The following is a 27,545-nucleotide window of genomic DNA, read 5'->3' on the forward strand; positions in this document are numbered from 1 at the left end:
CAGCACGTTTGCGAGTTGGCTCGTGCAGGCCAGGCGGGATGGTCCTGACCCAGGGGCTCTTCTGGAAGCTTTCCGTTTCCTACCTGAGTTACCTCTCCAGTCCTGCTCCCACTGCCTTTTCTCTTGCTTCCTCACCCCTGCCCCCCACCTGGGGAGACATCCAACAGCAGGAACAGGTGACATACCACTTCCTTACCTGGTCTAGAAAAGACCTGATCACAAACAGCAACCACAAGGCCATCTCGCCAGCCCAGCTCCACACACCCCGCAGAGTATGGTGTAGAGTCCAGCTGCAGGCACTCTTACACCCGCTTACAGAGACCTCAGCCCAGGCTCACCTGGAAGGGCTGGCCGGCCGGGTCAGGTCAGCCAACCTCCCCCATCAGGGGCTTGCAGAAAATGGGCCTTGCTGTGCCCACCAGGTGCAATGAACAGGTGAGGGTCCTGAGGGTCAGGATGGACACGGGGCTGGAGTTCTGGCTTGTTTTCTAATCATTTTATCTGACCCATGAGTGGGAGGTAATTTCAAAAAGACCCTCTCCTAATGAGAGGAACCCAGGAGTCAGGGAGAGGAGGGCTGGCACATGGCCCCAGTGCCTGGGTGCAGCAGAAGTCTCTGGAAGACTCGGTGGAGGGAGGCTGCACAGTGAAGCCCAGGGTCACTGACCTGTCCAGGAGCAGCTGTTTGTTAATTTAGGTCCTGCTCTGAGGGGCTCAGGGTCAGGTCTGACCAACAGGTGGACCGGGGTGCTCTGCAACAAGGGCTCTGTACACGATTCCTGGGTGCTGAGCCCTGCAGGATACCCGAGCCCCATGTCCTTGGAGGAGCCTGCCCACCAGAACCTTGTGCTCCTGAGAAGGGTGTGTGAACGAGCACCCTCTCTGTGAAGCAGGCACAGAGTAGCTTAGTGACTCCCCCGTGGGCACCCCTGGGCCCATCCACAGGGAAGAGGTTGGTAGGCAGGTGCTGGCCGCTGTGCTGTGTGTGGGAGGCCACACAGGAACCTGTTGTTTCTTAAACCTGACACCACGGAGGCCTCCCCAGGACAGGGCAGACAGCCTGCCCTGGGCGGTGGGAGCTCCTGGTGACCCTGAGGGGGCTGTGAGAGGGACAGGCCAGGCCGGAGGGGAGTGAGCGCCCAGACAGACCCAGGGGGCTCGGGGCCCTAGGGGACCTTTCAGGTCTGAGCGGGGAGTGGACGAGCAGGTGGTGAGTGTGACCCAGGAAAGCGGCCCTGGTGACGTGAGGCTGAATCTGCTTCAGAGGGACAAGCCTTCCGGATGATCCCAGAGACAGGATGTGACACAAGAGTCCTGTAAAAGAAGGTGAGTGAGTCCCCCTAAGAGGAGGCTCTGTGAGCTGCCCTGGGAGGGGGTGAAGGGGCAGACGTGAACCTGCTGTGAGTGGGCAGTCACCCTGGGCGGGGGGTGGGCACAGACCCCACTCCATGGCCCCAGCCTGTCCTCTGGGTGGGTTACTTGGCTGCTCGGAGCCTCAGCCTCTCAGCCTGCTTGTGGGCTGATGGTAGCATGGACTGACAAGTAACTTGCTCAGAACAGGGCAGAAAAGAGCCTCGTGGAAATTCCACAGAACACCATCAAGATGGGACTCACAGCCGCTGTTTCCTGCAGGTCTGTCTCCAGGATCCGGAGGACAAAGGCGAGCAGACTTGTAGCAGAGCCTGTGATGGGCTCAGTTTTGGTGGTTGGTGGAGTATCCGCTCTCGTCTCCAGGTCCTGCCCTTCAGGCTCTGGGTCAGGGAGCCCGTGAAGTATGGGTCCAGCTGTGCCCACCTTTGAGGCCTGGAGGGGTTGGGCAGGAAGCACTGGTGTGGTCATCACCTGTGCAGAAGCTTGCAAGACAGGGTCCAGTAGGAGCTATTGCCCCGCAGGCGGGTTCAAGTCCACAGCACACATCAGCTTCTAGAGGCTCTGTTTCCTAGACACAAAGCAAAGTCCTAATACCCAGTACACCCATGACCTGTGTGAAGGCACATCTGATCTGGCTTCAGGTGCTGCTGTTGGGTCCCTCCTGACTGGAGCAGGGCCACCAAGTCATGACGGCAAGGTGGTGCAGGTGTCGGGGAACAAGAGCACACGGCCCAGGCCCACGAGAAGCCGTGCTGTGCAGGGAACCAGTGCTGTGGCCACGGGTGCGCCCTCCACCCACCCCACAGGCACAGACTACTCATCAGTCCAACAGATCTTGCTCTGGCCTGAGCCTAGCTGAGGTTCTCTGCATCAATACGGAACGTTTCTTTTTTTTCCATTTTGGTTCAAGTAGGCAAATAATGAATAAGGAAACAAAAGCTGAGACCAACACACCCAAGGCTTTATCCAGTGGCCAAACACTGGAAAAGCAGGAACTAAATACACAGATCAACTTCTCACACACCCGCAAAGTTATTTAATTTCATTAAGATGCGATCAGATCAGTAACTAACCAAGAGGGCTTCAGGGCAAGGCTTACCTGAGCTCAAGAAACCTGGATGAACAGGAGTTTCCCTACGGCTCTGCATGCCCTAGAAACCAGAGCTGGGCATGAAGAAGTGCTGCCACCTTTTGGGCATTTCCCACAACAACAACTTTAAACCCAGTTGGGCAGACGGACATTCACAAGGCCTGTGGGGCTGTAAATGACACCTGCCATCAAGTAACGTCCCCCTGGTAAATCATCGGAAAAGAATTCAAAATAGGGCACACTTTCAAGAAGTCAATTTCAAGTGGTAAATTATACCCTGTAAAAGATCAGAAAGCACAGGTAAAGCTACTCCACTCACTATTCAGTTCAGTTTAGTCGTTCAGTCGTGTCCGACTCTTTGCGACCCCATGAGTTGCAGCACGCCAGGCCTCTCTGTCCATCACCAACTCCCGGAGTTCACTCAGACTCACGTCCATCGAGTCAGTGATGCCATCCAGCCATCTCATCCTCTGTTGTCCCCTTCTCCTCCTGCCCCCAATCCCTCCCAGCATCAGAGTCTTTTCCAATGAGTCAACTCTTCGCATGAGGTGGCCAAAGTTCGGAGTTTGAGCTTTAGCATCATTCTTTCCAAAGAACACCCAGGACTGATCTCCTTTAGAATGGACTGGTTGGATTTCCTTGCAGTGCAAGGGACTCTCAAGAGTCTTCTCCAACACCACAGTTCAAAAGCATCAATTCTTCAGCGCTCAGCTTTCTTCACAGTCCAACTTGCACATCCATACATGACCACTGGAAAAACCATAGCCTTGACTAGACGAACCTTTGTTGGCAAAGTAATGTCTCTGCTTTTGAATATGCTATTTAGGTTGGTCATAACTTTCCTTCCAAGGACTAAGCATCTTTTAATTTCCTGGCTGCAATCACCATCTGCAGTGATTTTGGAGCCCAGAAAAATAAAGTCTGACACTGTTTCCACTCTTTCCCCGTCTATTTCCCGTGAAGTGATGAGACCAGATGCCATGATCTTAGTTTACTGAATGTTGAGCTTTAAGCCAACTTTTTCACTCTCTTTCAATGTCATCAAGAGGCTTTTTAGTTCCTCTTCACTTTCTGCCATAAGGGTGCTGTCATCTGCATATCTGAGATTATTAATGCAAATCAAAAGTACATGGACTAATCACCTCACACCAGTCAGAATGCTGCTGCTGCTGCTGCTAAGTCACTTCAGTCGTGTCTGACTGTGTGACCCCATAGACAGAAGCCCACCAGATTCTCCCATCCCTGGGATTCTCCAGGCAAGAATACTGGAGTGGGTTGCCATTTCCTTCTCCAATGCATGAAAGTGAAAAGTGAAAGGGAAGTCACTCAGTCGTGTCCAACTCTTCGAGACCCCATGGACTGCAGCCTACCAGGCTCCTCCGTCCATGGGACTTCCCAGGCAAGAGTACTGGAGTGGGGTGCCACTGCCTTCTCCGCCAGTCAGAATGGCCATCATCAAAAACTATACAAATACCAAGTGCTGCCCAGGATGTGGAGAAAAGGGAAGCCTCCTGCACCTACGCCCAGGATGTAAACTGGTAACAGCCATGGTGTAGGATAGTGTGGAGGTTACTTAATGAAAACAAGAATGAGACTAGAAGACTCCCTAACACCACACATGAAAATAAACTCCGCAAAGTATAAAGATCTTACTGGAAACTCGGATATCATGAAATTCTTGAGAAAAATATAGAAAAGGCACACTTTTCCATAAATTACATCAAGTTCTTTTTCAACCCACCTCTTAGAATAATGAAAAATGAACATGAAATAAGAAAACAGGAACTAACTATCCCTTAAAAAGTTTGCACAGGAAAGGAAAGCCTAAAGGAAAGACAAGGACAACCCTAAGAATAAGGGAAATATTTGCAAACATAGATAATCCCAAGAATTCATCTCCAAAACAAACACCTCCTGCAGCTCAATATAAAAACACCAACACTCCCAGAAGACATGGGCCAGAGACTAGGAGGGTGTTTCTGAGGAAGACTTAGTGTCTGCCATTACACACAAGAAAAACGCTCACCATCACTAATTACCAGAGAAATGCAAATCAAAAGTCTAAGAGGTATCACCTCACACCAGCTCAATGCCAATTCAAAACTGCAAAAAGAAATGCTGGCTTACCGTTGACAACTGAATGTTCATTGACCTTTAACACATTCTGATTTTAATATCAAGCTACACTTACATATTGGGTTAACCAAAGGGCTCCTTTGGTCTTTAGGTAAAAATAAGACACATTTTTCATTTTTACCAAGAACTTTATTGAACAACATATTCATTTTGTTCTACTACCTTCTGCCAATTTTCAGGCAACTTACAACTGATAATTCCACCATCCCAAAACTTTTTATCTTTTTGAGCAAAGAACTGTTCCAGGTGCCTTTTGCACTCTGCCAGGGTATTGATATTTTCTCCATTAAGAGAATTTTGTAAAGACTGAAATACATGGACATGTGAAGGTGGAATGTCTGGTGAACACAGCGGATGATCACAACTTCCCAGCCAAGCTTTAACAGTTTTTGCCTGGTCATCAAAGAAACATATGGTCTTGCAGTATCCTGATGGAAGATTATTCGTTTTCTGTTGACTAATTCCAGACACCTTTTGTCAAGTGCTGCCTTCAGTTGGTCTAACTGAAGAGCACTGGGAGCATTATTGGAATTAATCGTTTGGTTTTCTGGAAGGAGCTCATAATAGAAGACTCCCTTCCACTCCCGCCACATACATGACATCACCTTCTCTGGATGAAGACCAGCCTGGGTGTGGCTGGTGATGGTTCATTTTGCTTGCCCCACAATCTCTTCCACTCCACATTATTGTACTGTAACCACTTTTCATCACCTGTCACATTTTGCTTTAAAAATAGAACGTTCTCCTTATGTTTAAGTAGAGAATCACATGTGAAAATAAGATCAAGGTTTTCTTAACTTATTTGGAACCCAAACATTAAAGTGATTAACATAACCGAGCTGGTACAAATGATGTTTAACAACTGATTTGGATATTTTGAGTATGCCCACTGTCTCTCTTGTGGTGTAACATGGATCGTCCTCAAAAAAATCTCGACTTGATCACTATCAACCTCAACTGGTCTACCCGACTGTGGGGCATCATCCAGCAAGAAATCTCCAGCACAAAACTTCACAAACCCCTTCTGACACATTCATCAGTCACAGCACCTTCTCCATACACTGCACAGATCTGTTTTGCATTTCTGTTGCACTTTTACTTTTCTTAAAATAATAAAGCATAATATGCTGAAAATGTTGCTTTTCTCCTTCCATTTTCATTACTAAAATGGCTGCACCAAAAATCTACCAATTTTGGTAAGCTATTTGTAAAGGCATGCTGGTATGACAGCTGTCACATTACAATCTAATAAAATTGCTTCTTTTGAATGAGTTAAATACAACTAAATGCTACTAGAGTCAATGCATGGAAAAAAACTAACTTTCTGGTCAACCCAACATTTCATCTGATGTAGGATTTCAATGTCTAACAAAAAGACAGTATTTTACATACTGTTACAACTTGCTGTTCTGTCGTGTCTGACTCTGCAACCTCATGGATGGCATCATGCCAGGACTCCCTGCTGCCAATCAAATTTTGACTTGCTTCAGAAATATTTCATGATGAGTATACTTCCATTAAAAACCAGAATAGTAAAATTTTAATAAATTCTGGTTTGGGTAACTTTAAAAATAATGCCATGAACCCCTCACAGGACAGAGCCCAATGGCTTGGGGGACCGGTGCTGTCCTCCAGGACACAGCATCCAACACGCCCACTCACAGTTCAGCAGCGTCCAGTTCCCTCCCTCAGACAGTCCTAGTGAAGCTCTGAAATTCAGTGTTGTGATTATTCAGTCATAACTTAGAAATTCCAACTGAAGTAGAGCCCACCAGTCCTGTGCCTTGATTGGAAAATGGGGAACAAAAAGCAAAGTAAAAGTCAACCTAAGTCCACTGACTCCCTGTTTCAAGAGTGCTGTGTCTGAATGCCTTCGTGCCCCCAGATCCACACGCAGGGATTCCGAGGGCAGTGGGCGGGGCCGCCCTTGGCAGACGACAGGTCATGAGGCGGGGTCCCCAGGAGTGGGGCTCGTGCCCTTATGGAGGAGACAGACCCCAGCCCCTCTCCTCCGCGTGAGACACAAGGAGAAGTCTGCCACCAAAAGAGAGCCCTCACCCTGCCAGGCTGGTGCCCCAACCCAGACTGTCAGCCTCCAGAGCAACAAGACATAAATTTCTACTGTTCACGGGATGGGCCGCCGTCTGCGGTAGTTTGTTAGCAGCCCAGAGGGGCTACGGCAATATCAGCAGGAATGCACGGGACAACCTGGGATCTGGAATCTAAAGAAGTTCCAACAGCACTGCAAAAATTAAAACCCTGAAGTATAAAGCTTACAAAACATATATATGCACACGTGCAGAAGACAGTGAAACTCAGGTGAGCACAAACAAATCACAAAATACAGAGCTCTTCCTTGCTCACGCGCAACACACTCAACGTTGTTAAGAGGATCATTTTTTTCCTCCCAAACATATTTGACGAATTGTTTCAAAAGCTAAAGGAGATGACAGAAGACTAAACCCCCAAACTTATGGTAAAGCGACAGAAATGAAGAGTGTGATGCTGGAGAGCAGAGAGAGACGCAGAGCAGAACAGAAAGCACAAAATAGACCCATGTGAATCCAGTCAAGTGGCCAGTCAAAGGGACAGTGTAACAGAGGAAGGAAGTGTGTCCACAAACGGCCAGGAAGCAACTGGAAACCATGTGGGAAAATGAACGTAGACACAAATACTCTAACTCACACACACAAAAAATTCACTCAGAATGGTCCATAAACATGAATGTTTGTTTTTTTTTTTTAATAATAGCAAATTATTTAATTAGTATACATGTGTTCCCCATCCTGAACCCTCCTCCCTCCTCCCTCCCCACACCATCCCTCTGGGTCGTCCCAGTGCACCAGCCCCAAGCATCCAGCATCGTGCATTGAACCTGGACTGGCATCTCGTTTCATACATGACGTTTCACATGTTTCAATGCCATTCTCCCAAATCTCCCCACCCTCTCCCTCTCCCACAGAGTCCATAAGACTGTTCTATACATCAGTGTCTCTTTTGCTGTCTCGTATACAGGGTTATCGTTACCATCTTTCTAAATTCCATATATATGCGTTAGTATACTGTATTGGTGTTTTTCCTTCTGGCTTACTTCACTCTGTATAATAGGCTCAAGTTTCATCCACCTCATTAGAACTGATTCAAATGTATTCTTTTTAATGGCTGAGTAATACTCCATTGTGTATATGTACCACAGCTTTCTTATCCATTCATCTGCTGATGGACATCTAGGTTGCTTCCATGTCCTGGCTATTATAAACAGTGCTGTGATGAACATTGGGGTACACGTGTCTCTGCAAAATCATAACCATTATAGAATAAAATCTATATAATCTTGGGTTTGGTATGAGTTTTTAAATAAAACACCAAACAGTAGTCTATGAAAGAAAAAAAAATGTGATGCTGTCTATTAAAATTTTAAATGTCTACCTCATGAAAGACCCTGTTAAAGAGAATAAAAAGAGAAATCACAGGGGCTTCCCTGGTGGTCTGATGGTGGGGAATCCACCTCCCAATGCAGGGCACACAGATCCCATCCCTGCACCAGGAAGATCCCACATGCTGCACAGCAGTTCTTCAGGGTTCCAATTTCTGCACATCCTTGCCAACAGTAGCTTCCTCTTTCTTTTCTTTTTATAGTAGCCATTCTAATAGATGCGAAGTGGTATCTTGCTGTGGGTTATTTCTGTTTTTGTTTGTGTGGGTTGAGCCGTGAGGCTTGCGGGATCTTTGTTCCCCAACAAGGGATTGAACCTGGGCCTTCGGCAGTAAAAGCACGAAGTCCAAGCCATAAACCCACCCGGGAATTCCCTCTCACTGTGGTTTGTCCACTTCCCTGATGGCTAGTGATGCTGAACATCTCTTCACGTCTTTACTGGCACCAGGTTTAGCAATGACTTCTTGGGTATGACAACAAGAGCACAGGCAGTAAGATGAAACATAAATAAACTGCACTTCACAAGCACTTAAAGCTTTTGTGCTTCAAAGGATACTCTCAAGAAAGTAAAAAAACAACCTACAGAATAGAAAAAAATATTTGCTAATCACAAGTCTGATGAGCATCTTGTATCCAGAATATACAGAGAGCTCTTACAACTCAGCTACAAAGGGATAAACAACCCAAATTTAAAATGGGCAAAGGACTCAAGCAGACTTTTCTCCAAATAAGATACACAAAAGCATGAAAAGCTGCTCAGCATCATTAGCTGTCAAGGATACACAAATAAAAACCACCATGTGGTACCACTTTATATCCATTTGCTCGCTCGCTAAGTCGCTTCAGTCGTGTCTGACTCTGTGCGACCCCATAGACGGCAGCCTACCAGGATCTGCCGTCCCTGGGATTCTCCAGGCAAGAACACTGGAGTGGGTTGCCATTTCCTTCTCCAATGCATGAAAGTGAAAAGTGAAAGGGAAGTCGCCCAGTCGTGTCCGACTCTTCGCAACCCCATGGACTGCAGCCCACCAGGCTCCTCCGTCCATTGGATTTTCCAGGCAAGAGTACTGGAGCGGGGTGCCATCGCCTTCTCCATCCATTAGAACGGCTGTTATCAAAACAACTTAATTCACAAAAGGAAAAAAAAGAAATGAAAAAAAAAAAAAAAAGGACACTAACAAGAGTTGGAAAAATATGCAGAACATGGAGCCAACAGTACACTGCCAACGAGAATGTAACGTTGCAGCCACTGAGAAAAACAGTTTGGTAATTCTTCAAAAAGATGAACATAGAGCTAACACATCATCTAGCAAGTCTAAACCTAGGAATACACACAAAGAATTGAAAACAGGTATTCAAACAAAAACTTATACAGTAACTTTCATAGCAACACAGTTCCCAAGAGTGCAAAGACGGAAATAACCCAAACATCTGTCTAAGGACTAGGGTTCAGCCTGTCCATAGACCGCCCACTACAACATGGACAGACGTCAGAACCACTGCAGTAAGAGGGGAGAAAAGAACACTAAAGGCCGTGTATTACACAGCGCCATTTGTATGAAACATCCATAGTAGGTAAGTCATAAGACAGAAAGTGGACTCGTGGGGGCCAGAGGTCACAGGGAGGGTGGAGAGGGGAGTGGGCGCTTAGGGGGCTTCCCTTCAGAGTGAAAAGCAGACAGAGGGGACAGCTGCCCATAAGATGACGCACCGAGTGTCGCTGCCGCACACACTAGAAAACAGTTAATTCCACCCTATGCAAACTCTACCGCATCAACAGCCAGAGAGAGAGCGCCCTGAGCCCCCGGGCAGCCCCTGCCTCGGCCGAGCCTCCAGGGCTGTCCACGGCCCGGCTGCCGTGGGACCTGGCCAGCCACCCTTTGGATGCTCGTGCCCCGGCCACACTGTCACTCAGCTCCTCCCTCCGGCAGCTTCCCCGTCAAGACCCAGGCCACCTTCCCTGCCTCCTTCACAGAGGCATGGTGATCCGCGACCCCTCATCGGGGCTCATGGGGTCTCAGTGTGCAGTTGCCAAGGGTCATCTCCCCAGAATGGGTGGAAATGAGTGTTTCCTGAGCCTCGCTGTGTACAGGCAGCTGGCTCAGTTCGTCCTGAGAGGCAGGCGTGGCCCACCTACAACCACCAGCCTCTAAAAGCGGCTGCTCCCTCAGGCAAGAGGAGGACCCAGTGTGTGAGACACATGAACACCGTGCCCAGCCGTCCAGTCCTGCGGGGCTCAGGTCCATGTGAGCTGCAGGCACCACACAGATGCTGTTATAAATACACCGGCCTGGGGCTCCCCAGGGCCGGCTCCAGGAAGTGGATTCGCGCTGGTATTTTTATCCCTGGTTAGAGCAGAGGGTGCCTGCGCCTCACTTCCGTCCACACACGTCCACTCTCTGGAAACTAAAGATACACTCGGGGTCCTGCCTGGTCCCGCCTGTCGCTCTCCACAAACCTCAGGGCTCCACAGCACGCAGTGGGGCGGGGTGGGGGGCCCTGTCTGAGCCAGAGCGACCTGTGCCTCAGGACCTGGGGAGGCTTTGCTTCTCTCTGCTCGGACCACAGGGAGGTGCCTCTCCAGCCCAGCACCCAGGAGACAGGCCTCCATCTATCCAACCTGCAATACATCAGCACCTCCAACCTCAGGGCAGGTCCAGCCCAGCCCTCACTAAACAGAGGACCCCAGTACCAGACCCAAGTCCCGCAGCCAGGAGGGACAGGGTCTGTGTGTGAAACCCAGGGAGTGTGCTAGGGAGGCCCCAGAGGCACCCCGGCACCCCAGGGCCAGTAGGAATCCGGAGACATCTGGCAGAGGCAGGGACGCTGCCCAGAAAGGGGAAGTCCTACCCCAGCACCTGATAACGTGACCTCTTACAGAAATAGGGCCTCAGCCCATAATTCAGCCAAAATAGAGCACGTCTTTCAGGTCAGCCCTGATCCACTGTGACGACACTGGTATACAGAGGGGCTCTGGACAGAAGGCAGGGCCCTTGTGAGGCTGGAGCTGTGCAGCCTCGAGCCAGGAATCACCTGAGCCAGGCACGGCCTGAGTCAGGTCATTGCTAGCACCCCCGCAGCCCCGCCAACACTGTGATTCCACACTTCCGGCCGCCAGAACTTCGAGACCACCAATTTCTGCTGTTCTAAGCCACTCAGCTTGTGGTGCACTGCTGCGGCAGCACGGGACACAGATAGGCGCCCTCTGCCCTGTCCCCCGCTCTCCAGACCACAGGCGGGGGGGTGGGCGATAGGCAGGGCCCTTCACAGACCTAGGCCACGGCAGGCGGTCACTTCTGGCCCTGACCCTCAGGGCTCTGGCCACAGCTCGCAGCTTCCTGGGGCTCCTGGGAGGATGAGGACAAGGAGAAGTGGGGGGCGGGGGGCCTCCCTGAGCTGGTCACTGAGCACCCCCAGAAACCCCAGGCAGCAGACCCCAGCTCCCCTCTATGTCCTCTGGGCCCGTCCCCCAGCCAGCAGCAATTCGAAACGGCCATCCATCCCTTTTAATCTCAGTCGGGGAGGAAGCCCAGGGAGGCACAGAAAGCGGACCCTCAGCCTCATCACTGCGTCTCACCTGTGTCCACGGGGCCCAGACTGGCCTCTCAAGGGGCTGAGGGCAGAACAGGCTGTGGGGCCGACACCTCGTTTCTCAGAGGGGCCTGGGGTTAAGCCCGGAAGCAGGGAGGGAAGTGGTGGATGGGGGCCAGGATGGCAGGACGCTGAGGGCAGAGGCCCAGGCCCACAGGGGTGGGGTGCAGGGGAAAGCCCGCCTGCCTCCACCCAGACCCGACACCTGACAACCGCATGGGTGGCCCTGCGCAGGAGGTCCAGTGCAGTCAAAGGTCAGCTCCAGGGCCGCTGGTCCATGAGCCGCCAGAAGGACAGGCTGCAGCACCGCGGGCCTGCCCACACAGCACCGCCTGGCCGGGAATCCAGGCTCCACCATCCAGGCTCGACTGGTCACAGAAAACGCCACTGGTGGGGGTTGGGGGGGCTCAGAGCTCCACGCGCTTCCCGGGAAGGCGGAGGTCAGCTCCCCACAGAGCAGTCCAGGGCACAGTAGTCGCCACTGCTGCCCTCGCACCGGGGGGGCGCCAGCCGGGGGCGGCCCGCAGGGGCCCAGTCCTCCTGTGGCAGGTAGGCGGGCGACGGCACCCCCCACTCCACGTGTCCTGCTGGCAGCACACCTGCCGGGAGGCCGGGCCCAGGGCCGCCCTCCTCCTCCAGGCCCACCGACGGCCAGGCGTCTGCTGGGTCACAGTGCAGCAAAGCGACGGCCTCCCGGACACGGGCTTCCAGGAGGGCTCCTCGTGGGGGGCCGGCATGGTCCCGGCCAGCCTGTGGGCTGGCTCCGCGGGCCCCTATCCAGGTCTAGAATAGAGCAGCGGGAGGAGGGCAGGCCTCAGGAGGCGTGTTCAGGACTCAGCATGGGAGCAGCCGCCCCTTCTCCACGAAGCTCTCCAGACAGCCACACCCAGAACCCAGAGCGCCCTGCCCATCCACCATGGGCCGGCCCAGCCTCGGCACAGGGCCCCCTCCCTCCACACGCCCCCCTGCACGGGCCCGGGGCTCACAGAGGCCTAAGCCAGGGTGTAGATACGGGCCAAAGACAGTGCTGCCCCTCACCCCAATCCCACTACCCGCACGCACGCACGCACGCACGCACGCGGTGCTGTTGGGCCTAATACCTCTGGGCCAAGGTCAGCAGACCTGGACCCCTCTGTGGGACCACAGGAGGCCCCCACCTCCAAAAGGAAGCTGTTTCTGCATATAAATCAACGAAGTTAGAACACTCCCTTTCACCATGCACACACACACAAATTCAAAATGACTTAAAGATCTAAACATAAGACATGTCACCATAAAACTCCTAAAAGAGAACATAGACAGAACATTCCCTAACATACATCATACTAAAGTTTTCACAGGTCAGTCTCCCGAGGCAACAGAAATAAAAATAAGCAAATGCAACCTAATCAAGCTAACAAGCTTTTCCACAACAAAGGAAACCATAAAATGAAAAGACAACATACAGACTAGGAGAAAATATTTGCAAACAATGTGACCAACAAGGGATTAATTTTTAAAATATACAAACAGCTCATACAACTCACTAACAACATCAACAACAACAAAAAAAAAAAATCAAAAAATGGGCAGAAGACTGAAAAAGACATTTCTCCAAAGAAGAAACACAAATGGCCAAGAGGTACATGAAGCTCGCCATCAATAATTATTAGAGAAATGCAAATGGAAATTACAGTGAGGTACCATCTCACACTGGTCAGAATGGCCATCATTAAAAGCTGCAAGTAGGACTTCCCTGGTGGAACAGTGGATACGAATCCACCTGCCAATGCACAGGACATGGGTTCGATCCCTGGTCCAGGAAGATCACACATTCCATGGAGCAACTAAGCCTGTGCTTCACAAGTTCTGAAGCCCACGTGCCCAGAGCTTGTGCTCCCCAATGAGAGAAGTCACCACAATGAGAAGCCCACACACAGCCACACAGAGTTGTCCTCACCACAACCAGAGAAAGCACACACACACGGCAACGAAGACCCAGCACAAACAAAAATACGTAAATAAGTAAAAAAAAAACTACAAACAATAAATGCTGGAGAAGGTGTAGAGAAAAGGGAACCCTCCTACACTGTTAGTAGGAATAAACTGGTCATCCACTGTAGAAAACTGTATGGATGCTCCTTAAAATAAAAAAATAGAGCTACCATATGACCCAGCAATCCCACTCTTGGGCATATATCCAGACAAAATTCTAATTCAAAAAGATACATGCATTACCATGTGTAAAATTAGACAGCTGGTGGAAATTTGCTGTATGAGGCAGGGAGCTCAAATCTGATGCTCTGTGACAACCTAGAAGGGTGGGAGATGGGAGGGAGGTTCAAGAGGAAGGGACATGCGTATATATGTGTATATATATACACACACAACTGAAACCAACAATATTGTAAAACAACTACCCTCCAATTAAAAATACATATTTTTTATAAAAAGGTGTATGTACCTCAATGTTCACTGAAGTATTATGCACAATAGCCAAGACAGAGAAACAATCTAAATGTCTATCAATATGTGAATGGATGAAGAAGTGTGTGTGTGTGTGTGTGTGTGCGCGCGCGCGCACAATGGAATATAACTCAGACACAAAAAGAATGAAATAATGCCATTTTCAGCAACACGGTTGCAATCACAGATTACCATACTAAGTGAAATAAGTCAGACAAAGACAAACACCATGTGAAATCGCTTATACGACACAAGGGAACATGTCTACAAAACAGAAACAGGCTCCTGGATATAGAAGACGCTTGTGATCGCCACGGGGGTGGGGGAGGGGTATTCTGGGAGCTGGGGGCTAGCAGACGCAAGCTCTTACATACACGCCGCATAAACAGCAAGGTCCTCCTGTAGAGCCAGTACCCTGTGACAAACCATCATGGAAAAGAAGTTTTTAAGAAGCTGTTTCCTACATGGGACCAGGGATCTCCATCGAGTGCAGCACACACACCTTCCATCGGAGAGCCAGTCCGTGGCTCCAGACCACGTCCTGCGGGGTCTAACTAATCCCCGGCGGCTGCTGTGGTTCTACAGGGAAGGGGCTGGGTGCCTACAGCCCAGAAGGGGAGTTCAGGGTAACCTTTACCCCACAGCCCTGATCAAGGCCTCAGCTTTAAGCTTCAAATCATCTCTCTCGATGACAATCTTAGAAAACATACTTTCTGTTAAGAGAGGAAAAGGCCAGGAGGAACCCAGCCATGCAGAGCCAGTCCGCGGACCCCCGGAGCTCCATCCTCTGACAAAGCAAGGGGCCCAAGACAGTGAGACCAGAGACCACCCATGGAGCTCCCCTGCCGCTCCTTCTGCCTGTGGAGCAAGAGCGTCCGGCCAGCAGCGGGGACCACAGGGCCACCAAGCTGTCCTGAGTGGCCTGTGAGAGCCCACGAGGGCACCATGACGGGGGTGGGAGGCCAACTCATCACACCAGCCAGCGGGCCTGGAGGGGCCAGGCCCTCCACAGCGGCCACCAGAGTAGCCCAGGGACCGGGGACGGCTCCAGGGCATCAGAAGACGCAGCCGCCAGCGCTGGCACCTCAAAGGGCCACTGCAAACCGAAGAGGCAATGTCACAAGAATCTTCACGTTTTTCCATCAGCAATGAAATCAGAGACACAAGAGGAAAAAGAGCTCAGCCACACGACAAAGCTAATTTTTCTTCTTCCCATTTGAGTCATAGTGTGTATATACCTCTATATATACTCTACAGGCCACTGTATACACTGAAAAAGCTCAAAGCACTGACAAAGGCCCCCAAACCTCATCGAAGCCCACATCCTGGGGAGGCCGGACATCAGGGCACCCCGGCCCCACCCCAACCCTGGCCCGCAGGGTCACAAACCTGGAAGTCCCCGTTGTGCACGCTGTACAGAGGCTGGAAGAATGGGCCTGGGGACGGCACATCCTTGTACAAAGCTGTCTTCATCCTGCAGCCAGGAGACGGCAGTCAGAGGCTTCAGAGACCTGGGCCAGGGGCTCCTTGCAGCCCTGCTCCAGGCGTCACTGCAGGGACCTCAGCTCCTTCTAGCAGCAGGCCCGTCCCTGCCCCGCATGCGCTCTCCCCTCACTGGGTCCACATCTGACACGTGTACCTATGGGCCCTGTGCAGGTGACCCCACAGAGCTGAGTTATACCAAGCCACGCAGTGGAGGTGCCCAGCTTTGTCCTCAGTCTGAGAGGGAGACAGCACCTCCAGGAAGCCCGCCTGATTTCTCCCTGAGCATCTACCCACCCAGGACCCAGTGGTCCTCCCCTGAGGATGGCATACTGGGCTCCAATCCAGCAGGTCCAGGTCAACCTCAGCAGCCTCCCCGGGGGCCTAGCCCAATTCCCCACACCAGGGCTGGCCTCAGGGGGCACAGGTCACATAGCATCCACCCGCACGTCCCATCAGTTTCTATTCCTGAGACCCTGGCACTTCCCTCCCCTTGGCTCCATCTCTGCTTCTCCCGCCAGCTCCCACACTTGCCTCCGTCTGGACACCGCTGCTGGTTGCCCCGCAGGCCTCCTCCTCACTTGTACCACGAACTTCCTCTCTCAAAACATCAGCCAGGTCACATCACATGTGGCCAGGCTTCAAGGGCTTTCCTTTGACCCAAGGAAAAGCCTGACCCCTCCCTCGCCCAGGCTCTCTCTGTCCAGTCGCCTCTCACCCTCTCTGCTCCCTGTCCATGCCCGGCCAGTCTCCTGTGGGGCCAGCCCTGCACCCTGTCACCTGACCGTGTGATGGCTTGTTTCAGGAGGGCCTTTGTGTTCATCTGGATCTCAGCAGCATCCCCCAGGGCCGGGCACAGGGGCCCATGGAAACCAGACGCCCAGCACTGTGCCCACAGAACCAGGCAACGGGCTGGCACCTCCAGAGGCAGGAGACAGGGCTCAGACCACAGCACAGTGTCCAGGGCTCCTGGGGACACACTGTCTACCACCCCCACGCACATGGCAACTTGGGAACTCCCCACTGGTCCAGGGCAGAGGCCTGAAACCCCTCCCCATCCAGGAGCATGCAGGGAGGGGCTGCAGGTTTGAACCTTCAATGCACCGTTGACCCCATGCCCAAACACACACACACACACACACACACACACGATCACACGCACACAAGCACACACTCCCACACACGATCACACACACACAAGCACATGCTCTCACACACATCCCTGGTCACCCACCTGGGCGACAGTTTGAACAGTAAGTAGATCAGGCTGCTTAGCAGGAGGAAGAGGGACACAGCGACCAGGGTGCTATCAGACTGCCCCAGAGCAGGGACCAGGCGACCTGTGGCGAGAAGGACCAGGGCTGTGTCCCTCTGACTCGCCAAGGCATCCAGCCGAGTGCCTGGGCCACAGGGGAAGTACCGGACAGGCCCTGGAGGTTTGTTTCACGCCTGCAAGACCAGGTGAGGCACACACCCCTGGGCCTTGCCGTTTCCATCCACAGGGTCAACAGGGTCTGCGATCCTTCAGGACCTCTGTCCACGGGGTCAGCCAGGCCGCCCTAAGCAGACGAGGCTACGCCCGGCTCCACGGGCAGCAGCGGGTCCTGGTGTGCAGCCTGGGGCCACGGTCACTCCCGGGAGCCCCCCAAACTGACCCCGTTGACCATCTCAGAGAGAGGGGGTAGGAGGGGGAAAGGTGGGACACTCGGAGGCAGGAGGGGCCCCACCCAGACCCCGGGGGCAGCGGCCACGGCAGCGCCCACCTCGTCTGGGGGGAGCGGCAAAGCAGGCAGGCTGGCTCCAGTCACTCCACACGCCCTCGTATCGCTCCTCCTCCGCCACCTCGCCCTCTAGGGCAGCCATCTGGACTCGCAGCCGGGCCTCATAGGCAGAACCAGGGTCCAACTCGGCGGCTTCAAGTTTGAGCCAGGTCACCCCAACGATGTGATCCTTGTGCCGAGCCCACTGGGGATGAGGACAGTCGGGAGATGCCAGTGGTGAGACTGGGTCGTCAGCCCTAGAGGACACGCACGCGGGCACACTGCACGTCCACACGCTCACGTGCATTCACTTGCATGCACACTCATCCACATAGGCAGGCCCTGGGAACACGCGCACACACACACACAGGCACGCTCACCACTCTGCACTCACATACCCTTGGCTCTGGTCACTGCCTTCCTTGTAATTCCAAGGTGAAAGCACCCTGGGTGGGAAGAGCAGCATCTCCTGCTGCTTCCAGGAGAGACGGGCCCCAGGGTGGGCGACCCAGCTTTACCTCCCAGGCTTCCTCCTGCCTCTTGAAGGCCAGTTCATAGCTGAGGAGCATGGCCAGCGGCTCCAAGGCAGGACTGACGCTCCAGGTCAGGACACAGTGCTCAGAGCTGACGTTGCTCTGCAAGTCCGAGGGGGGGTCCAGCTTCACTGAAACAGAGCAAAGCCACGTGAGGGTGTGTGAGTCAGCACGCCCAAGACTGGGGATCAGAAAGATTCCCGGGAAGGATGAGGATGTGACCAAGGCCCTCTCAGAGCAAGGCCTCCCTGGGAGCCTGGGACGAGACAACCCCTGAGGCAGCTAAGATGCATCTCAAATCTAAGCTGGCGTGCCTGAAGTGCATTTCAAGGGACTCACGCTGGAGCTCCAGCCCCAACTCAAAGCCCTGCTCCTTCATCCTCCTCCAGACCCAAGCCCTCCGGCAACCAGTGGGCCGACCCCTCGCCCCTCAGTTCCTACCTGCTGCAAGCCCTGGGTCTGTCTGCAGGGACTGGGCACGCTTGACTGGGTGGCGGGGGTTATGGGCGGTGGGCTGTGGCCAGGGGGTTCCCAGCCAACACACCCGACCCAGGTCTCACCGTGTCTCCGGGGCAGATACTGTGGATCCACAAGGCTGACCTGCTCCTTCCCGGAGATGTGGTGGTGGAAGGTGATGGTGAAGTTGTCAGCAGGCACGAGGACCTCCTCGGGCGGCAGCTCCACGGTGCACACGCCGGCCCAGAAGACACACTTGTGCTTGCTGCCCGGCACGACGTTGCTGGAAAGGACACGTGTGGGCACCAAGGGACCATGGCCCCCCCAGCTCCCTGCCCTCTGCCCCCGCTCTCCAGCCTCACCTGGTGAAGAGCAGCCAGGAGCCGGCCCCCTGGCCCAGCGCTGGGCCAGGCCAGCGGCACTCAATCCTGAGGATGTTGTTATTGTAGCAGGTGAAAGCCCCAGGCCCTGGCCCTGGGAACAGTGACCGTGGCAAGTTCACCGTGGCTGCCTTGGGGCAGGGCCAGGGGAGGGGGAGGGCTTGGCGCTGACCCCCTGTGACAGGGCAGGCCTGAGAGAAGGAGCCCTGAGGTGACCACGGCGGGGCTGGGCACCCTAAGGGGATGGGCTGTGACCATGCGCCCTGGGTGGGGCTGAAGCCCCAACCGGTCTGCAGAAGATGGGCACCCGCAGCCCAGACCCTGCCCCGCTCCGTGCCCATAGCCCCTGCACGCCCTGAGCCAGCCCTCACCTCCTCTGTCTCCCAGGACAGGGACCCCCAGGCTGAGCCAGGCGCAGAGCAGGAAGCAGGTGCCCGCCTCTCTCATCAGAACTTCGCTCTGCAAGGTCCAACCTGGAAGAGGCTGGGCTGAGGGGCTGTGTAGAGAGCACCACCTCCGCCCCGCCGCGCCCCGAGGTGGCACTGTGGGGAGGGCATTTCAAGCAAGTCACCACCCGCTCCCTCATCCCATCCCTTGAAGGAGGCTGAGCACCGCAGGGGAGCAGCACCCACAGGAGCTCAAGCTCAGGCCTCCCAGGTCTGAATCAGCCACGTGTCCAGGTCTGTCCAGCAGGCAGCGCTCTGAGCCTGGGCCCCAGGTCCCCCCTGCAGGGGAGTCAGGGTTGGGGGAACACAGTTGTAGATGACAACTGAAGGGCAGATCTGCTGGACCCACTGGTGTCACACCTGGGCCAACTGTGCAAGGTGTACATCCACGTGAGTTCCCACCAGAGCCACGGGAGGTGGGGGGCTGACCCCAGGGCTCTGCCCCAGGACAGCAGAGGAAAGGCAGGGGGTGTCCACATGCCCGCCAGCACCTCCCACACTGTTGCCACAGGCCCATCCTGAGGAGCCCTGCAGGGGACAGCACCCCGGGGCGGGGCTCCCAGTGCTGGATGCGAGGAAGCACCTTGGGGTGAGCAGGCTGCTGACGCCCTGTCACCCCATTTTTGCAGCCCCAGATGGTACACTGATAGCTCCTTCGCAGGAAGCAGGGCCAGCCTGGTTATGCAAGCCTGATGGGTGATAAGGACTCAGAAAAGCAGCAGACAAGCACAGACCGCAGCCCGGAAGCGCTCAGAGCCCGCACCCACTCTCCCAGCAGCAGACGCCCACCCCACCCCCGCAGCCTCCTCATGGACCCGCACGACAGACCCATCAGATCAACAGGCAGGAAGACCTCACCCGCCTCTGGATTGAAGCATCACCTGCCACAAACCGCTGGCAATCACGGGGGGAGGGAGCTGGCTCTCAGGGAGCCCGAGACGGGGTCATCCACAAGGATGTTGGGGGGTGGCCGGGAAGTGGGCACCAGGATGTGGGGGGCAGGGTACTTAGGATGTGGGGGGCGGGGCACTTAGGGTGTGGGGAGTGGGGGGCATTTAGGATGTGGGGGGTGGGGGGCACTTAGGATGTGGGGAGTGGGGGGCATTTAGGATGTGGGGGGCGGGGCACTTAGGATGTGGGGGGCGGGGCACTTAGGATGTGGGGGGCAGGGGCACTTAGGATGTGGGGGGCGGGGGGCACTTAGGATGTGGGGGGTGGGGGGCACTTAGGATGTGGGGGGCGGGGGACATTTAGGATGTGGGGGGCAGGGGGCATTTAGGATGTAGGGCAGGAAGAAGTGCCAGGATGGCCCCAGGGAGGCCCAATCACACCCAGAGGAGACAGGTCGCGGGGTGGCTGCGACGCAGGATGGGGCCCCACGGGAGAGCGGCCCCACATGCCCGTCCTGCGGGGGCCAGGCCGACATCCCCACCCGGCTCGTCCCTTCCCACTGGTCCGTGGACACGGCTTTCGGCAGACAGCACTCTGGCCCCTTTTCCCAACCCCGTTTCCTCCCTGGCCTCAGGGTCAAGGTCTGGCCAGATGACCTCCAGCCCAGAGCCTGCCTCCCGGCTTCCCGCCCGCCAAGAAGTCATGGGCTGCCATGCAGCTGGACTTCTGCCGGGACCTCGTAGGGTCAGCGCCCCGGGCCTCACCAGGTGAGACGCCCGCAGGGCGAGGTTTATGCAGCGCACCACACCCTCCGGATTGGCTTCCTGTCCCCTTTCACACAGTCTGTATTTTTAATGGGGACAGACTATCCCTGCCCATCCCGGGGTGGGATGGAGGCTGCGGTTGAGACGGCACTGATCCACCACTGCCCTCACTGCTGGGAGAGGAGGGAGTCCAGAGGCTGGCTCCCGGGGCAGCTCGGACCTGGGGGGCGGGCCTGAGACACAGCACGAGGCAGGAGGCAGGAAACGGGAGCAGGACCCGGCGCCCCGGGGCAAAGGGCTGAGGACCCTGCTGGGCAAGGGCAGAGGCGGGGCGGTCAGGGCAGGGAGGCCACCTGTCCTGGGATGGCCCAGCCGGACAGGCACCTGCCTCAGGGAGGTGGACGTCCCGGGACACGGAGAGGCCAGGCCAGAGCCAGGGAGAGACGCGGGCGGGATGCAGGGGCCTTGGGTGGACGGGGCCCAGAGAGCAGGACCCAGGACAGAGGGAGGAGGGGGCTGAGGCTGGGAATGCCTCAGGACGAGCTGCTCACTGTCACCCCCCAAACCACCCCCCACCCCCCACCCCCACCTTGTCACTGCCTTCCGCCGAGGCGCCGTGCATGGCATGGCTGAAAGAATGCTGACAACGGCCTGGGGTTCAACGAGGGCGGCGCTCTGCTCCACCCACGCCCACACAGCCCTGCCAGCAGCCCGAACTGGCCATCAGCAGCCCTGGCATCAGGCTCCCCCAGGGTGTCTGATTCTTGCTGCGCCCTCCCACCTGCTCCTAACTGAAGAGACATCCCGACCTTCCCCCAGGCCTGCCTTTGCCTGGAGAAGATGTTAACGGGGCTCTGGAACATTCGAGCACAAGCCCACTTCCTCTCCATCTTCTTGGCTGCAGAGCCCTCTTGGAAGCCTGCCCTCTCCTGCTGCCCTGCCCACAGGTCCAATGGGGGGTCCACAGACTCCTCTTCAGACCTAAAGCCCCTAAAAGTCATGGGCGAGAGCAGAGGCTTTACCAGCCCCAGGACTGAACCCCATCTCCACTCAGTCGTCCGAGCTGAGACCACCTGACCCCAGAATGCCCACGCGCTGCCCCCAAGGGGTCAGGAACTACCCTGGCCCTAAGCCTACCCTGAACTCCACCTGACGAGCTCAGTGCCAGCCCCTCTGCCCAGTGGCACCCACGAGGCTCACAGGCCAGGCCAGGATGGCCCGCCATTCCTATAGCACATGTCTGTCGCCAGGAGATGCCCAAGGCAGGACAGAGTTGATGAACCAGGGTGGCCTCCCCAACGCCCTGCAGCCCTTCTGAGTATGCCCCCCAGGCTCCTCCTGAGCTCGGGGCTTGCGGGCCACCTGCCCCGTCCCCCAAAGTCCACGCTGACTTGAGCAGTGGAGAATCCCAGGCGACACTCACCTCTCCAGATGCAGCTGCTGGCGCCCATGGCAGGCGTGATGCTCCCCTGAGACCTGCAGGTGGCTTGTCACCCAGCCACCCCTGCGCTTGCAGCAAAGTCCCTCTGCCTGATTCAGGAGATAACTGCACCGACCAGTGACGTGAGCCTTGCGCGGGAGGCTGACACAGGCCGCCCACATCTGAAACCACGAGCCCAAGAGCACGGCAGCTGGCCTAAGAGGGGCGAGAGGGGACCAGCACCCACCATAAACCCCACCTTCCACCGCCAGGGACGGCAAGCTGCCACACGTGGACCTGGGGGCCACCCATCGATTGGCGGGTGAGCGGGGCTGCTCCCTGAACTGGCGCCGGGAGGCGAAGACGTGGACCAGGTTCAGAGCAGCGCCTGTCTCCCAGGCTGCAGCTCAGGCAGTCCCTGAGCGCCAGGGTGGGTGGAGACAGTCAAACCTCACAGTGCTGCAGCCTCGCTTAAGGAAGGAAATAAAAGATGGGAGCCCCTGGCCCCAGAGAGACGCCCCTGTGGGAAGCCGGGCACAAGGCCCTCCAGGCCACGTCTACGCTCCAACAAACGCTCATTTAACAGCCACCTCGTTGCTCCGGCTCTTTTCAAATTCTTTTCAGAAAAAAGAATTTTCTCTGAAAATTTTCTTTTCAAATTTTTCAGAGAAGCACATAAAAAGCTACCTCATGCCTTTACTGGTGGTACAGATCATGGTTTAATAATCCTGTTGGTGGACAATTTCACTGTTGCCCACATCTGCTATTTCAATTTAATGGACATACAACACTGCATTCGTTTCTGGTGTAAACATGCCATTTTAAATGAGTAATTCCAGGCCTGGATCTCTAATCACCAGGATGAGTGCTGTACAAAAAAAAAAAAAAGCGATCTGGAGCAAACTGTCGGGCCTAAGATCTCAAAATAGATGCTGCCAAGCGGTCCTCTAGAAATACACGGACTTCTGCTCCCATCAGACATGTAAGGATGCTTGCAGTCCTCACTGCATTTGACAGCAGTCTTTTAAATCTTTGCCAATCTGATAGGCAAAGACGTTTCAATGCTGTCTTAACTTATATACACTTCCTTGGTTATCAGTAAAGATAAGCATCTTTTCATAAACTTATTGACTGTTATGTTCTTAGGGGTGCCAAATAAGGTTGCACTTTAGCATGCCCCTGTGCCTGAGTTTACGTATCAATGTGTTTGTGTGTGTCTGTTCTGTGCATTAACCCAGCTGAGGGGAGATCTGGAGACACCAGAGCTGCAGCTCTCTGGAGTTGCAGAAACCAGGACCCACGGCAAGATGGCATCAGAGGCTCAAATCCATGACACACCTTAGGAACGACCAGGGACACGATCACACTTCTAACATTTAAATGTTGATCATCTTGGCCCCTTACACACTTTTATACTCACTGGTGCCATCCCTGCCCTAGTATCCTTATTAAGAGAGCTTCCTTCTCTCTCAGGCTAGAACTCACTCCCTTGAGACCAACGGACCGCACATCAGCCGCACACGACCCACAGGACAGCATGCAGGCTACAGAGACGGGAGAGCAGGTCACAGACACTGAGATGCGTGAAGGCCACTGCCTCTGCCCAGGAAGTGTTCCGATGCCACAGCCTGGCACCCCACCACCTCCTGTAACACGCAGTTCAGTTCAGTCGCTCAATCGTGTCCAACCCTTTGTGACCCCATGGACTGCAGCACGCCAGGCCTCCCTGTCCATCACCAACTCCCGAAGCTTACTCAAACTCATGTTCATTGAGTCGGTGATGCCATCCAACCATCTCATCCTCTGTCGTCCCCTTCTCCTCCCGCCTTCAATCTTTCCCAGCTTTACAAATGAGTCAGTTCCTCGCATCAGGTGGCCAAAGTATTGGAGTTTCAGCTTCAGCATCAGTCCTTCCAATGAATATTCAGGACTGATCTCCTTTAGGATGGACTGATTGGGTCTCCTTGCAGTCCAAGGGACTCTCAAGAGTCTTCTCCAACACCACAGTTCAAAAGCATCAATTCTTCGGCCCTCAGCTTTCTTTACAGTCCAACTCTCACATCCATACATGACTACTAGGAAAACCATAGCTTTAACTGGACAGACATTTGTTGGCAAAGTAATGTCTCTGCTTTTTAACACACTGTCTAGGTTAGTCATAACACACAGAGATAAACAGAAAAGCAAAATCTGCAGATGGAGGGAAAACCTCAGATACAAAGACAATACAACCAGGGCCACTAAGTATCTCCCGAAACCCAGCCCCTCGAAAAACAGGCCCAGAGAATAACAAGCACCGCTGGTCAGACGTGCCCTAACGACAGGACACGTGGAGCTGCATATGTCCTCATACCTGACGAGGAGGAGCAGCCCGGGGGCAAGCCCGCCCCCGTTAAGAGAACTTGTGAGCGAACAGCAGTTACAACAGAAAATGCGCAGGTGGTCCCGTGGTTAGGACTCTGCGCTTTCACTGCCCTGCGCCCAGGTTCGCTGTCTAGTCTCACGTGCTGCGCCTCAAGGCCATAGATAAATTAAATAAACAAAGAATAAGTTTGTATATTTGCAAATGGTTGGGGAAAAAATAAAGAATTACATGCCATGTGGAACGACTATGAAATTCAAATGTCAGGGTCCACCTTCTGGAACACCGCCTGTATGCGCTGTCTACAGCGGCCCTGGTGTGCTCACGGCTCAGCAGCGATCTTATCAGTGTTTCAAGGCCACAGTGTTTCACAACGCTTCTGCTCGCTTGCTTACACTGCACACCCGTCATGTCACAGTAAGAAGACAGGGCTCCAAATGCCCTGTCTTTAAGGCCCAGGGCAGTGCGAGCTACTGTTATCAGTGAGCTGGATGGCAGAGGACAGTGTCATGCGACAACACTGCAGTAGTCGACATCACCAGGCTAAACGCTCCTCTGGCACGAGTCTCAACACAAAACAGAATTTCTTCACAAGAAATAAAAATGAGGCAATGGAATTAAATTTTCCAGGGACTCATCGTTAACCCAGGAAGGAAAGCCGCTGAGGGTGACTTAAAGGTGTCTGACTGCAGAAGCTGAGGGAAGCGTGTCCAGAGAAGATGCGTTTAAGACCATCTGTTTTTGGTCAAGAACAGCTGTTCTGAAAGCTAAGGACACTGGGAGCGATGTCACGTCAATTAAAAATGAGGCAGATAATCTGAAGCGCCTTTCCTCGGCTCTCGATGGCTCCAAACATCACCGGACCCGCCCTCTGCCGCTTCCGCGAGGAGTCAATGCCTCGACACTAAGCGGGGAAAGGCCTGAAGAACGAGCTTCTGGGCACAGACCAAGGAAACAACTAGCAACTCACGTGGGAGCACTCGCAAAGCCGAGAAAACGTGAACGCGGGAGAACGGCACCTGGAACCTGCCGCTGAGTGTCACGGCTGACGGTGCACACAGGTGCAGCGCGAGGTCACACAGCTGGCAGCCTCGTGGAGGACACGTCCACAGACTGCAACTGCACTGCTCACCCTCAAACACGCTGCAGACAATACCCACGTCTCTCACCACCGGCAGCTACTGAGCCATCAGCAAGGTCACAGTGACCCGCATCTGCCCCCCGCCTGAACCAGGGTGAGGAGATGCACACGTGCAACTTTAACAAGAAACACCAATTCGGTTACACAAAATGGTGTGCGTTCCTTTCATCAAGGGGCTCGTATAACAAACACTGCAGGGTTACATTCTGAGCTTCTCTGTAAGAGCTCGCTTCCTTATGTCTTTCTTGATTGTGACTCTTGACCCACAAAACCCAAAATACTGACTCTTTACAGAAAAAGCTGTGAACCCCTGAAGTAGACTATTACTATCTTCGTTTTACACAGGAGAAAATGAAAGAGGTTCAGCAACTGACAGGCAAGCAGGGTAACTTCAGCGGGCATGACCTTCACCGCTGACCAGGCTGCCTCCAGTAACAAGCGAAAACAAGAACAGACCCCTGAGGAAACATAACTGATGGCATCAGTTCAGTTCAGTTCAGTCCCTCAGTCATGTCTGACTCTGCGACCCCACGAATCGCAGCACACCAGGCCTCCCCGTCCATCACCAACTCCTGGAGTCTACTCAAACTCATGTCCATCAAGCCGGTGATGCCATCCAGCCATCCATAAGAAGACACTAAAGTGACACCCACAGGACAAACACCCATTTGCAAAAACAGTGCAAACTGTTCTGAAACAGAAACAACTGGAGACAATGGGCTCAGGATCTGGTCAACGTGTTCCAACAGGAAAATACATATGCGATCCATAATCATTTCAAACAAAAGATTAATAATTTCTCGAAAAGCGGACTTCCCTGGTGGTCCAGGGGTTAACAATCTGCCTGCCAATTGACATGAGTTCAATCCCTGGTCCAGGAAGACCCCACGTGCCTGGGGCAACTGAGGCTGTATGCCAGCACTGCTGAGGCCGGGCTCTACAGTCCACGAGGCACGCACCCTAGAGCCCATGCTCTGCAACGAGAAGACTGCACGCAGACAAAAACAAATAAATAAAATTTAAAATTTCCTGAATTATACAAATTATACAAGTTATGTAAGACAACAAGTTTCAAAAAAGTAAAAATCTGGGATTTTCCCGGTTGCCCAGTGGTTGGACTCCACGCTCTCAATGTAGAGGACAGGTTCAGTCCCTGGCTGGGGAACCAAGATTCTGCACGCTACCCAGCAGGACAAAAAACAGAAAGTAATAAAAAGTTGGAAAAAAGCAAGAATCTGTATAAAAGACTTAAATTTAAGTCCCATTATTTCATAAGTGAAACTTCATTATTAAGTGATTTGGCACAGGGAACTATATTGAAAATCCTGTAATAAATCATCATGGAAAAACATGCAAACAAGAATATGTATACATATATATGAATACATATACACTCGTGTGTGTGTGTCTATATATACATGTACGTATAACTGAATCACTACGCTGTACACCGGACACTACTAAAACCTCCTAAGTCAACTATGAAGTGAAAGTCGTTCAGTCGTTTCTGACTCACTGCGATCCCATGGACTAGACAGTCCATGGAATTCTCTAGGCCAGAATACTGGAGTGGGTAGCTGTTCCCTTCTCCAGGGGATCTTCCCAACCCAGGGATTGAACCCAGGTCTCCCACATTGTAGGCAGATTCTTTACCAGCTGAGCCACATGGGAAGTAAACTATAATTCAACAAGAGAGATTTGGAAGTAATTAAATTTGAGGCCCTGAGCAAGAAACAAATCTATCAATAACCAAAATCCTGCCCCCATGAGCCTAGAGTGTCCTTTTTCTCTTTAGAGTAGAAAGATGGATACAGAAAGTATTAAAAAACATACAATCTAAT

General features: G+C 53.6%; 1 protein-coding gene across 4 annotated transcripts; it reads right to left on the reverse strand.

Moving 5' to 3' along the window:
- Window positions 1–7,305: 7,305 nt before the first annotated feature.
- Window positions 7,306–27,266, reverse strand: IL9R (interleukin 9 receptor). Of its 4 annotated transcripts, XM_002683814.6 has the most exons (9): window positions 22,205–22,331; window positions 19,052–19,153; window positions 18,663–18,774; window positions 18,405–18,583; window positions 17,830–17,975; window positions 17,315–17,516; window positions 16,786–16,891; window positions 15,459–15,543; window positions 7,306–12,407 (listed from the first exon to the last, which is right to left on the reverse strand). In XM_002683814.6, exons 1-9 carry the CDS (start codon window positions 22,230–22,232, stop codon window positions 12,066–12,068), a joined length of 1,302 nt encoding a protein of 433 aa, XP_002683860.2. In that variant the 5' UTR covers window positions 22,233–22,331; the 3' UTR covers window positions 7,306–12,065. The 4 variants fall into 4 exon arrangements, with proteins under 4 accessions (XP_002683860.2, XP_015314263.1, XP_024840984.2 ...); XM_015458777.3 differs by lacking the exon at window positions 18,663–18,774 and having other exon boundaries at window positions 22,205–27,266; XM_024985216.2 differs by lacking the exons at window positions 18,663–18,774; window positions 22,205–22,331 and having other exon boundaries at window positions 19,052–20,130.
- Window positions 27,267–27,545: the final 279 nt, after the last annotated feature.

The sequence above is a fragment of the Bos taurus genome, chromosome 25 (assembly GCF_002263795.3).
Source record: "Bos taurus isolate L1 Dominette 01449 registration number 42190680 breed Hereford chromosome 25, ARS-UCD2.0, whole genome shotgun sequence".
Taxonomy (NCBI): Eukaryota; Metazoa; Chordata; class Mammalia; order Artiodactyla; family Bovidae; genus Bos; species Bos taurus.

Excerpts from the sequence above, each read along its gene's own strand:
- IL9R (XM_059881470.1), bottom strand. The coding sequence starts at position 19,021 with ATGGGCACGGAGCGGGGCAGGGTCTGGGCTGCGGGTGCCCATCTTCTG. Across the intron at positions 16,892-17,314 it reads TGCCGCTCCCCCCAGACGAG|GTCGCCTGGTCCCTGCTCTG; the intron begins GTGGGCGCTGCC and ends TTCTCGCCACAG. Across the intron at positions 15,544-16,785 it reads CTGTTCAAACTGTCGCCCAG|GATGAAGACAGCTTTGTACA; the intron begins GTGGGTGACCAG and ends TCCTGGCTGCAG.